At 36.4% G+C, this 12,994-nt stretch overlaps 1 protein-coding gene across 2 annotated transcripts in view; it reads right to left on the bottom strand.

Annotated features, from left to right (window-relative positions):
• Positions 1-4,145: 4,145 nt before the first annotated feature.
• PRKAR2B (protein kinase cAMP-dependent type II regulatory subunit beta) overlaps positions 4,146-12,994 on the bottom strand; it is a gene marked incomplete at its 5' end in the record, with an annotated part of 158,311 nt that continues 149,462 nt past the window's right edge. For both annotated transcript variants that reach the window (XM_084617325.1, XM_084617324.1), the window contains 5 exons: positions 4,146-5,186; positions 8,649-8,787; positions 8,978-9,043; positions 10,265-10,339; positions 11,045-11,146. In XM_084617325.1, coding sequence (XP_084473451.1) covers positions 5,053-5,186; positions 8,649-8,787; positions 8,978-9,043; positions 10,265-10,339; positions 11,045-11,146 — 516 coding nt within the window. In that variant the 3' untranslated portion in view covers positions 4,146-5,052. The remainder of the gene's footprint in view (positions 5,187-8,648; positions 8,788-8,977; positions 9,044-10,264; positions 10,340-11,044; positions 11,147-12,994) is intronic.

A 12,994-nucleotide genomic window follows, 5' to 3' on the forward strand; every position in this document is an offset into this window, starting at 1 on the left:
TTTCCTTTGAAGGGATCCATTTACTGACTGCAGCCTGACACTAGCCATTTCCTCCTAATCTCCTAGCCCTATGAAGCATTTTTTAACAGTGAATTCAGTGAAACACTCCAAAGGCACTGGACTGACCACCTGGAAGACTGAAGTTCACTATGCTTAGAGGAGGTACAGCACAGGCTCTTGCCCTATTAGATGTAAAATATAATTTAATAGATATCTATTTAACTCCAGTATTACTTTTCAGAGGTCAAGGAGAAAGTTTGGTAAAGTCTTATGCTGCTTCACGTTCAAACAGCCAGACTCAACAGGGTTTTCCCCTCTGCAGTTTCAGATTCCTCCTTTGTAGTCTAACTTGTCCACACACATTCCTGAACAATTGTCTGTACACTATTTAGGGAAAGGGTCATGTTCAGTTTCATTTCCCCCCATTGCTAAGTGGTGAAATTATGGTCCACTAGCAAGGGGATGTTAAAGCTCTACCTTCTCTCTGACATTTGTTCATGTTCTGTATGGGTGCATGCTCTAAAGGGAAAGGCCACCAGGAAAGAATTTCTGTGTGAGGGACAGAAAGGATATGGAAAAAATATCAGGGAGTCTTCGCTAAATTTTCATTCCCACACGTAGATGAATTTAACAACCCCACCAAACAGAACAAGTTTTTATGTTGCATGCTTTTCTTCTCCTCTCTCACTCTGTTACTTGTTCTAATTAGGTTGTAAGCTCTTTGGGGAGGGACCTGTTTCTTATGGGTCTGTAGCTCCCAGGTCACTTTGGGCATAGTACAAATAATAATAATGGTCTCGATTGCCATCTATCTCCAGATCCATGTTGGCAGGAGCCCTTTAGATGCAGATCTCTCCACTCTGCATGAGCACCCTCTCCACCACTCTTCCAGATGCTGCAGAGGGCTCTGTAAGGTCAGCACTAGGGTAGGGGATAAAGAGTGGCCAGGAGGCAGTTGGACACATGTTCCTCCCTCCATCCCTGTGGAAACACTTCAGAAAAGATAATACATCCTAATGCTTAATCACCTTCCCATGGAGCTCATCCCTATCCCCTTTTATAGCACTTTCTATTCAATGATAAAAGAGCTTTCCCTAAAATCTTACAGGGATGCCGTGAAGATTCAAAGTTTTTTACAGACGTTAAGTTTAAAAGTGCTGGTTAAATTCTAAATTTATAAAGCAATATGATCCAATGGCACAGACTCCTGCACAGGTCAAAACTAGTGAATATGATCACAAGTCTTGGGCCTTGGATATCACACTCCACAAAAATGTATAACACATTGAGAAAAAAAATGCATATTCCATGAGACTCATCCTCAGATTTAAATCTTATTAAAATGAATATTTGAATTCATTTGACAACCTGAGCAATAAACTCATGATATGTGCTTTCTATACTCAAACTTACTTATTTTCTTTTTTCAGAGTAAACAGCCATGTTAGTCTGTATTCACAAAAAGAAAAGGAGTACTTGTGGCACCTTAGAGACTAACCAATTTATTTGAGCATAAGCTTTCGTGAGCTACAGCTCACTTCATCGGATGCATACTGTGGAAAATGTAGAAGATCTTTTTATATACACACAAAGCATGAAAAAATACCTCCTCCCACCCCACTCTCCTGCTGGTAATAGCTTATCTAAAGTGATCACTCTGCTTACAATATGTATGATAATCAAGTTGGGCCATTTCCAGCACAAATCCAGGTTTTCTGACCCCCCCCCCCACACACACACACAAACCCACTCTCCTGCTGGTAATAGCTTATCTAAAGTGACCACTCGCCTTACAATGTGTATGATAATCAAGGTGGGCCATTTCCAGCACAAATCCAGGGTTTAACACGAACGTCTCCGGGGGAGTAGGAAAAAACAAGGGGAAATAGGTTACCTTGCATAATGACTTAGCCACTCCCAGTCTCTATTCAAGCCTAAGTTAATTGTATCCAATTTGCAAATGAATTCCAATTCAACAGTTTCTCGCTGGAGTCTGGATTTGAAGTTTTTTTGTTTTAATATTGCGACCTTTAGGTCTGAGATCGAGTGACCAGAGAGATTGAAGTGTTCTCTGACTGGTTTATGAATGTTATAATTAATAATTATAATAATATAATTTTCTTTTGTATATTGTAAATCTTTAATGGAAGACAGAATGAGTAAAAGGCCAGATGTTCTATCCAGTAGAGGGCAGTGGTTCACAAACAAACTGTATAAAAGATTACATTAAATAAACTTGAAAGAACATTGCTTAGGTTGCAAAGGTAACACTCAATAGTTAGGAAATGCCAGAATTAAGGTTGACTGTGCCATAATGATTTATATTAAAACTACGTCAAATGTTATTAATGTTTAGTGAGACGCACCCAACTGAGCTAAAACCCCACTCATTATTTTAAATTGAAAAATTCATCTGCCAACAAATAAAATCCCAGAGATTTTTTTCCCATTAACAGAAGCAGTACAACAACCTGCTGCAACACAGCCAGACCTTCAGCCTCATTAAACCCAAAATGTTGTGTTTATCTTATAGTCATCACACCTCTTGCATTTGACATTTAGCTGCAGTTTATAATTGGGTAAGGAGGGTTTCTTTGGGGGTGGGAGAGAAAAGACCACGGGTTTGCAGTAAAATGGTTAAAAGTAGCCATCACCAGACCATGTCCTGGCATTTGATCTATACTGAATGAGTGTCCAGAGTTGCTATATACACGTTCTGTTTGTGTACAAGTTATTTTCTCTTTTATTTGTTCCCAATATATGAAGAACTGAGCAAGAGGCTCAATGTTTGTAAAGTTCTTCGAAGGTTTAAAGCACTACGAACGTGTTAAAAATTATTAACGTGTTAATAAGTGGCTGTAAATAATTCACTTATAACTTTATAAAAATGAACACATCTACATAGATATATAGATATATATATATACACACACACACATATATAAAAGTGTTGTTTATTGTAAGGAAACTTTAAATATAACAAACAATATTGAAAATATTGTTAGTAGCATTTATGGCCTTGATTGGAATTCATCATCATACAAGTAGCATTTTTCTGAATAACATTAAGCTAGTGCAAAAAATAAGTAACTTTTATAGAGTAAGCATATAGAATGACATACAGATTTTGGTTACCTGATGTTTCCTTCTAGTATAACAGACTTCACTTTTTTCAATAAATCAAAAGTACAAAGGCAATCATATGTGCAACTATTCATATCAGGAGGCTGTGTAAAAAAATTGTTGACACTTGTAAATTCTGCTGAGACTGTTTTTGTTAACAATGTTCGTTTATAATTTATATCATATTATACGATATAAATTACGTTAGTAATAGTATTGTATAATCATAGTTTCATATTCAAGTATGATTGTATAAATTGTCAGAACAGATCACTATAACTACAGGATATACAATTATACCAACTGACAAACACAAATACATTGCATTAGAAAAGTCATTGTCTAAGAAGAAAAGTAAGGTGTAACTTTTCATTTGTTTAAAACAGGGATCAAGCAACCTTGTTGAAAGTCTTCTGGTTCTGTCCTGATAGAACTACTGCAACTTGTCATTATGTGAACTAGCTTTCCACATGGAGCAATAAACATGTCAGTATATAATGTGAGAATTGGACTATGTCAGATACTTCCAGTCACAGACTTTTACTATCAAGAAATGAACGCTTTTTTCTTATTTTAAGTAAGATAATACTTTCTCCTTCGTCACTGAACAAAACTTTACCCCATCCTTCAACTGCTGCAATGACAGTCTTTCATGATGTCTTAGGGGCCTTTGGTGTCTGAAGACCAAAGCAGAACTTGTCAGCTTTAATAACATGCTCTCCAAACATGTATAAAATAGCCTTTCAAATTATTGATCTTTCAGATTCACATGCTTTCTCAAACTTGCTGGTAAGGATTTCCGGGACCAAAAATTTTAGTATAGCTTTCAACACTTTAGTAGTTGAATCTGGTCTGTAATATATAAAGTCAGACTTTATTGAGAAGAAAGATACAGAGAACATTTGACTTGAAATGGGAAATATTTAACAGAAAAAATAAGTGATTTCTAAGGATAAAATTTAACCCTAGTGTAGACATCAAATAAATATGGAAAAGACAAAATGCATAAATTTTGAAACAAGAAAGAAATTAGAAGGCAAATGATGTAGGTTATGCATGATTAGTTAGAATGTGACAATTGCTTACATAAAATACTTTTGGCTGTTTTTAAAAAACATGCTTGCATCAAGATTAATTTGCCAGCTTTCTCAACAGAGGAATATACCGCTTATATGTAACAAATAAAAATGCAGTTTATTGCAAAAATATAAAAATCCTTTAAATTGCATAAGATATTACAATATTTTCCAAGTGGGCTTGCTGAAATGTGACGTATTAAGCAAAGAGGACTTTAATACCAAATCACAAATGTTAAAATAAGACTTGGGTAATGAACTTTACACAAAATGTATTGTTGTGCCTTATTGTTATGAGGAATTTTGAGTTATTTCTTTTTTTATACAGCTATAGTCATTGCAACATAAAATCATGACAATTGTAATAGGCAGAAATGGATATCTACAGTCTACCTTCTGTATTATCAATACTTATGAACACTGTGTGCATTAATACTTTAAACATATCACATTCAAGCTAACAGTCTATCCAGAAAATCATAACCATTTTATAGAACAGAAGCTGGTTGAACAAATTCATCAGCATAGTGTTTTTTTTAAATCTATTCTTTATGAAATGCTGTTTACAAAGAACCTGATTTTCAAAAGGCGCTTTCCATTTACAGCTACCCTTGACTTCAACTAGAACTGCTAGTGCTAAGCTCTTCTGAAAATCAGGACCAAAGTCTATTAAATCCCAATTTAATTTATTGATACATCCATTGTAATATGTAAAAAAGCAAAACCAAAAAAACCCCAAACCCTAAAATCACAGAAAATGCTTGGCATCTACAGGAAGATAGACACGTTCTCAGTGGGCTAACCACTACTGTGCTATTTTCTCATAACAGATCTTGTTGTTCCATACTTTATTTCATGCACTGGGATCAGCAATGTCCATGTTTGTTCCAAACAGAGCAACTAGCTGCTCCTCATAGTTTGCAATGTTTCTTTTCATAATTTCCATACAAGGTCCCAAAAGCCTTTCAAATGCCTGTACATCCATAACTAAGATAAAAGGGGGTGGGGGAAGAGAGAGAGAGAGAGAGAGAGAGAATGTAATGTGGCCATCAGCTGCAGAAATTAATTTCAGAGTTTATGACATTCATTGTGTAGAATTTTAAATTTTAATGGGAAAGGCATCAATGAAACCCATACTATGTCAGTAGAGCTGGAGATAATTTTTCCCGTATGATTCAGACCTAAATAATACCTTGACCCCAATCCTGCAAACACTTATGCATGTCCTTAACTTTATTACTAGGAATAGTTCTACTGATATCAATGCATAAGTCTTTGCAGGATCTGGGTTTTGGATGACAATTTAAATTGTCCAATTTAAATAATCCATATTGGTTCACCAGGAGTGTTAATCAGGAGAACTAAAAATGCTGTAGTCAATAATTTGTGTTTTTTACTTCAAGAAACTTTACATTTTAAAAAGTCTAAAACTAACTTTGTATCTATTAGGTTAGCACTGAAAAATTTAGTAAGTCAATACAAAGTCCATAACCAGGAAAACTTTTTTTTTTCAGACACACACACAGTTTTTCTTACAAGTCTGTATAGTTCAAGTTATGGCATAAATGTGCATATATTTGCAACTTGTTTTAATATGTTACTTATGGCAGTTCTTATGGGAAAATACACATTTAGAGAAAAACATCAAAATGAACAATTCTGTTACACACACACACACACACCCCCACACACACCCCCGCCACCCAATTTTTGCTATCCTGGAATTGCCAGTAATTTATACATACTGCTTTCCTGTTGTCTCATTCTCTTTACTTCCTTTCTCTCTTCAAAAAGTTGCTGGAGCCATGCTCCTGCTAACACATACCTGAATGTTTTTACTTCAGATATCACTCTCTGCTAAAACTGAAAATCTCACCATTTACAGCTTGATATCATGTACAAATTTTAAGTGTGAATTTTAGAATTGCGATCTTTGTTATTCATACAGAACCATAAATGTGCATAGAGCCTTACAGACAGATAAAAGAAAATGTCCATGACCATATGAATTTACAATCTAAATTCACTTTGTGGCACTATAATAAACATGGCTGCTTACTTACTATAGATGTAGTTAGGGAATACACACTGTAAATTTCATTTAAATGATTCTAACGCCTGGCCTATACACAAACTGCACCAGTTTAACTAGAAGTGTGATTTAAAACATACTTAGTTAAACCAGTGCAATTTTGTGTATACACTTATATCAGTTTCAAATTAAACTAAGCTGATTTAAGATGTTCTTACACCAATTTAAGAATGTCCACGCTAGTAGTGTTGCATTTATTTAGCTAATTTAGTGTGTAAATCAGTTAATAGGTGCACAAACTGTGTGTAGACTAGGCCTAACAGTGTATGGATGGCACACCAAAACCCATCCAACACTACACAAGAAGAGTGTGCCACCCATTTTTAAAATATTTTTAAATGGTTCAGCTAGTACAGTTTTGTCCTCAGTCTGGGTGGGTATAATGCAAATAAAATGTTTGAAAACTATTCTCAATATTAGGTAGTAACTCTTCAGGGTATCTATTTATCTAGGTAGTTACACTGTGCCTATCACCATAGTATGACAGCCTACAACTTTGTGAAATCTCTATAAGATCGCTAAAATAAGGTTTGTCAAGGAGAATTCAGTGGTTGTTGGGAACTTTGTTTTGAAAACATTTTCCAAGTGAAGATTGTATGGAATACAAAAACTACTGGAGAACTCTGGAAAGGGCTACAGCACCCTGTCCTTTTCTACAGACTATAGTTATAAGAGGTTCCAAAAGGAACCTCAGGGGGTTAGACTAGATGAGCCTTGCAGTCCCTTCTAACACTAGGATTCTATAATGTCTTCCGTTGACCTTCTTGGTGGTATCTTGGTGTCTAGTCTATTCTTTTCCTTTTCTTATCTTCCACTCACAGTTATGAGTCTAATGGCACTGAACCTATTGAACAGTAATCATAGTGATTTCTCAGGTATTATCTGTGTGTTCTAGCCAGCAATGAATTTGGTCTGTGCTTGCTCATCTGATGCCATCTTAACTGGTTCTTGTCATCAAGAGAAAGAAGAGAACTTCCTCCTTGAACCAGCATCCAGTGGACCAAGGTCGCTGCTTTCTCAAAGGTGCCAGTGACCCAACAACTTGCCACACTGGACCATAACAGATCTTCTTTCTTAACACCACCTCTCATCTTCTTCTTCTTTGGTCTTCTTTTTTCTGCTCGTTTATCTTTGTTTGGCTGGGGAGACTTAGTTTTAAAAAACCAGTAGCTTTGTGAATAAACAGAGAACATATTGTTTGTTAGCCTGATGTCTGTTATTTAAGAATACAAAATTTGCCTTTGTATCTTACAATTTTCCTAATAGTTAGATTAATAAAATGGAGGGGTTATATAATGATGTGATTGAGAAGTTAAACCTTAAATCATACAAAAGAATCCTACATTTCAGCATTAAGGGGTGCATTAAGTAACATCTTAGATAACCCATAAACCATGTCAACTCAGTTGGGAGGAGTTAATTGTTTTGTTTTGAATGTAGGTTCAGTTTTTTTAAAATAACATTACTGAAGGAAAGCTAAGTTAAAGAAATAAGTTTTGTATTTAGTTCTGAATGCGGTGAGATTTGTGGTCACTTATCATTTCTAGTACTGAATTCCACAGTCTTGGTCCACTCCTGTGTAAGAGAAGGGAAGACTATCCCTTGAGGAATTGTACAGATGATGGCTCTGGAGGTGGAGGAACAGCTGTCCATCATAAACCTGTGCGGCTAGTCCCAGGCAAAGGATTGAAGCCATCTTTCCAGTTCACCAATATGGTCTCTCGAAGGAGTAGTATTTGTTTTAAATGCCACAAGGATCCAGAAGAAAACACATGTATTTGCACCCCATGTCCACAGACAAGATGATGATCTCTATTAATACAACCACTATTGTCTCTGCTCTGTGCCTCAGCCTGAAACCTGACAGATTGACATGGGCTGGTAAAGCCAGCGACTTTGCTAACTACTTGCTAACTTAGTCAGAAATAGATTAAATAAGGTAGCATGGAAGGTTGGTTATATTAAGCAGTTGTTTCTTAGGTATTGGTCAACCACTGGGCAAGGACAATTTTTTATTTGTCTGTTAAGTATTATACAGATTTATGTAACAGAAAAGTACTATGTACTGTGCTAGTTGGAAATCATTTTCAATTCCATCTGAAGAGGGAAGACATTGGAGGTCCATGGTTGACACAGTTGTCAATTACAAATAATTCTTCTAGTGTAGGTAGGAATATACTATAACAGGTACAGTATAGTCTAACAGTCCAGTGGTTGTAAAGCAGTGCTACTGGATGACTGAAATCTGACTTTATGGTATGAAGGAACATACAGTACATTATAATTACAGCCTTTAATATAAAAATAATATTTTTACTTATCAGTCACAGCAAGCAAAAATATCACTGAATCAGTACCTAAACACTTGACAGTGCCAAGAGCAAATGCTGATGCTGCCCGAGGTTTGTTAGTTACAAGAGCAAGTTCTCCAAAATACTGTCCTCTAGAGTACCGGGCTATTTCAACTGCCCCATTCTCTTCTACATCCTGTTTATTCTGAAAAGTCAGATAAGATAAAAATAAGAGACACTTGCTGAATGTACAGTTTTACTCATAATGGAATTTAAACATGTCAAGGAGTAAAGAAAACTGCAGTGAGATAACTAGAGACATCTGCTGTTTAACATTTAGAATATATTAATGACTTCAAGATTTTGAAAAATTAAATTCATGTTGGGGTTTTTACCTTCCTTTTCATAGTAATTCTCACTTCTCCAGATTCTACAATGAAAAAACAATCAGCCATGTCTCCCTATTAAAAACAAAAAAGCAAGTAATGAAAACATGAATATTGCTTTTTAGTTTTGTAGTGACAGTAAGAAATACATTCAAATATATGTAGCCAGAGGCTAACAGCTAATCCTTTTGGTACCTAATGCAAAATGCTTTAATACACTCTACTTAGAAATCCACACTCATGGCATAGAAGGATTACAGAGATGAGATGAGCAACAAGCTCTCCTGAAAGAAAATGATACAGTTGGCTCCATGTAGACCTTAGTTCTAAGCCATGGACAAAACACAATATGAAGCACCAAGAGAGACAGAGGAAAATATTGGATAACTTGGAGGATACTTATTCCTATTCCCCAAAACAAACAAGCTGCTCCCCTAGGGATCAGTGGGCAAGAGCAGAATTGGGTTGGTGGACAGAAATAATCAGCCTAAAAGATCTACTCCAATTGCCACCTTCTTCTGTTCTAGAGGATTTTGAACTCATAAAATCCCAAAAATTATTCCCTATCATGGATGCTCAGGTATCAATAAGCATAGGAGAGGTTAAAGCCAATATCTAAAGGAAGTCCAAAGGCAACATAGAGTCTGAGTTGCCTGCAACCTATCGTGACGGAATTATCTTCACATTGTTCTTTTTTCAGAACAGAAACAGACGCTCAATGATAAGACCCATTTTCAGTGCCTACTAGTACAAGCCTTCCTCTTCTATAGTATTTGCACAGTTTAATTTATTCAATTCAGACCAACAAAACATGTTGTTTCTTAAAATACAGCAGATGTAATAAGGTAGCTGTTAAAGTGGCAAGAAAACCCCCAATCAGACACTGACTAAATATTCCACAACAGGCATTTATCATTTACAGCTTTGTAAAAGCTAACAAAATGTTCCAAATCCCAGAAAGAATTAATTACATTTTGTCATCAAAGAGGCACAGTACTAACTGCAGATACATGCAGTATGGAAATATAAAAAAAATAAAAAAGCCACTGGAAGTTAATTGAAATAGCCTGCCAAGTATTTGTACTAAACTTTATTTTTTTTTTTGCTTTAAATTATTATTTTGAATTTACAACATCACAACAACATATTTCTTTGAACTATACCATTTTTTTCAGACCAGTTTACACCTTTGTGTGTATTATACTGAGACTCAGTTTAAAAGAATGGATTCATTATAGATAATACAGTAGTTTTACTTATAGACACAAAAACTACATCAACTAAACACTACCATACCTGAGCAATAATTTGTTCTCCATCTTTGTATATTTTGGTGCCTATCACATCCACCACTTTCAAGCGTTCAGATAGCTTTATAAAAAGAATGGGAATATTAAAAATGTTTTTCTAATAATATTAAACATATGTTTTGCTAATCCTTAATACCTGTTTTTATGGACCTATATACAGTATAATATGTCCCTAGCCATCTGTATTGACAATAAGCGATAAAGAGACCTCTGTTTAACCATTTTCCAGGGAATGGTTTACCAACATACATGTTAATTAAGTTTCTATTTTTGTATGGTTAATCTACATGCTCTAAGTCTTCCAAAATACTTACTGGAGAAAGTACATGTGTGTGCAGAAAAAGAGATCTTTTAAATGAAAGAATTCACTTTTTTCAACACGCCCAAACACTTCACACTATTAATATCCAGCAAAAATTCAGTTTAAGAAATGGAAGGCTGGAAACCACAAAAATATTTTAATCTTTTGCAATACTATGGCCTCTATCCTACAAGTTGATCTGCACAGGCAGACTCCTGTTCCAGGCAGATCCCAATTAGGGGACTGCTGTGTGGATCAAATTACAGGATCAAGCTTTATGAAGAAACCAAAATAGGTGAGGGGGAAGGAGGTGGGGGGGACGATCAAATTGGAAATTTCAACTCTTTTTCTCAGAAATCCCTTTTCCAAAAATAAAGATGTGCAAAATTTTAATCTAGAGGAAGTTTTTATTCCAAGATAAAACCCCATGCCACAACCACTAAAATAATGCAATAGAAAGCTTACTTCTAAAGATTTAAGGAATGGCAATGACTGAATAAAATTTTCATACATTCTTCTCTTTTTGGCATTGTTTTTTACAATGATTCTCCGGAATGTTACCCTGTCCTGAAAACACAAAGAAAAGAAAAAAAGTATATTAAAGGAAAATGTTAGCACAGGATGGAAAATGCATAAAAGAAATAGGTAAAATGTATAATGATTATAATCAGCCACTAGAGGGCAATTTTATGTGTTTTTAAGTACTTCAGTGAGGCCTACTATTAAAAGGGGCATAATAAATTTGATATTTTAAATTGTATCATTTCAAATAACTGATTTTTCTCATAAGAGATCTTTGAAGTCAAATCTCTTGCCCATTTTTTTTATTCCTCTTTTAAAAATTCATCTTCCTTCGTGATGTTTGCAAGGGTTTTTTGGGCAGGCCTCAGAGCAACACCAAACATTGTGGTGCCCACTCCTCCTCACCTGCCTACTTCTGTGCACAGCTGCTGCTTATTGAGTTTCAGATTCAGCTGTGCAGCAGCAGTTACTGACCTTCTTGCCTGCCCAGGGAAGAGCATATGCACAAACTGCCCCCAGACAAGATGCATGAGATAGGAAATATAATTGGCCATCAACAAAACTGAAACTGACTCTACACAAACTGCTGATGAATCAACAAATGAGAACCTGAAAAGTGAATTCTCCTCCCCACCCCGCAATCAGTTTAAAATCTAATAATCTTATCGTTACTTGTAACAATAGCAATTACAACACTTTCAGATGGAAATGTAATTTTTCAGATGATAGTGTCTCTTTAAAATCTTGTTTTAGTTACAAATTCAGAAGGATGAATAACGTCTGTGTAATCCAACTAAATGTTAGGGCATCACAAGCCAGCCTTCTTAACTAATTACAGAGAATTAGTTAGTCTTTCAGGCCATAAAAGGTTCCATTTTTGACTCCTATTCAGATTTCTATGATTTTATATTTTTGAGGCAGACTGGCTGTTTACCTTCCTTTTTTGAACCAACATTCCACCTAATACAGGTTTAGGAACCAGACACAGACCCAAACCCACAAAGATACTTAAGTACCTAAGCCCCAGATTGGGATGCCAAAGTCCCAGTTTTGGATCCACTGCAATCCACAAAATTTTCTAGATGCCTAAACTCGGTGTCTAATTTTTCAGAGTAAAAGTTCCCTTGGTGCCTCTGGGCATGTATATCCGGATGCCTAACCCCACCTAACCCACCCCTCCAAACTGGGGGATGACAGTTAGGTGTTCATCCACCTAAATTGCATGTGGGTCCTGATCCAGTAGGCATGCTCAGAGGTCACCAACTGGATCAGATCCCATTCAAAATCCAGCTGCCAGAGGAGGAGGAGGTGGAGATGATGGTGCCCACCTTATAACTTTTAATTCAGTGGTTCGAGCACACACCTGGGAGGTGGGAGACCCAGGGTGCAGTCCCTCTACTCCAAAAACTCTTTCATTATTTATCCACAATGGAACAGCTTCAACAAGAGAGAGCCACATCAGAATATCCCACAGCTCAGTGCACTCTCCCAAGAAGTGAGAAATCTCTGTTCAAATCTTTTCTCCCCTCTGGCAGAGAGGGGAAGAATTGAACCTAGGTCTCCCACATCCCAACCCCAGTGAGTGCTCTAACCACTGGGCTGCAAGTTAGGCACCACCCCTATTTTGTGTGGAGCGAGGCAGGCACCTAACTCATTTCTGCAAGAGGCAGCTAAGCTGCCTGACTCCCTGACATGGATTGCTAAGCAGAGATAGGCATACCCCTGAAGTCTGGATTTAGGTGCCTATCTCTGAGAGAGGGATGGGGCTTAGTATACAACCCTCTCATCGGCATCTCCCTCTAGCTAGCTTAGGCTGTTTCTCACGTAGTGTGATGGCCTTTATGGATCACATTCTAAGGGGACTATCGCTCCCCTTTCATTGTACAGGGAGCC

This window comes from Lepidochelys olivacea (assembly GCF_965140295.1).
Source record: "Lepidochelys olivacea isolate rLepOli2 genome assembly, chromosome: 1".
NCBI classification, from domain to species: domain Eukaryota; kingdom Metazoa; phylum Chordata; order Testudines; family Cheloniidae; genus Lepidochelys; species Lepidochelys olivacea.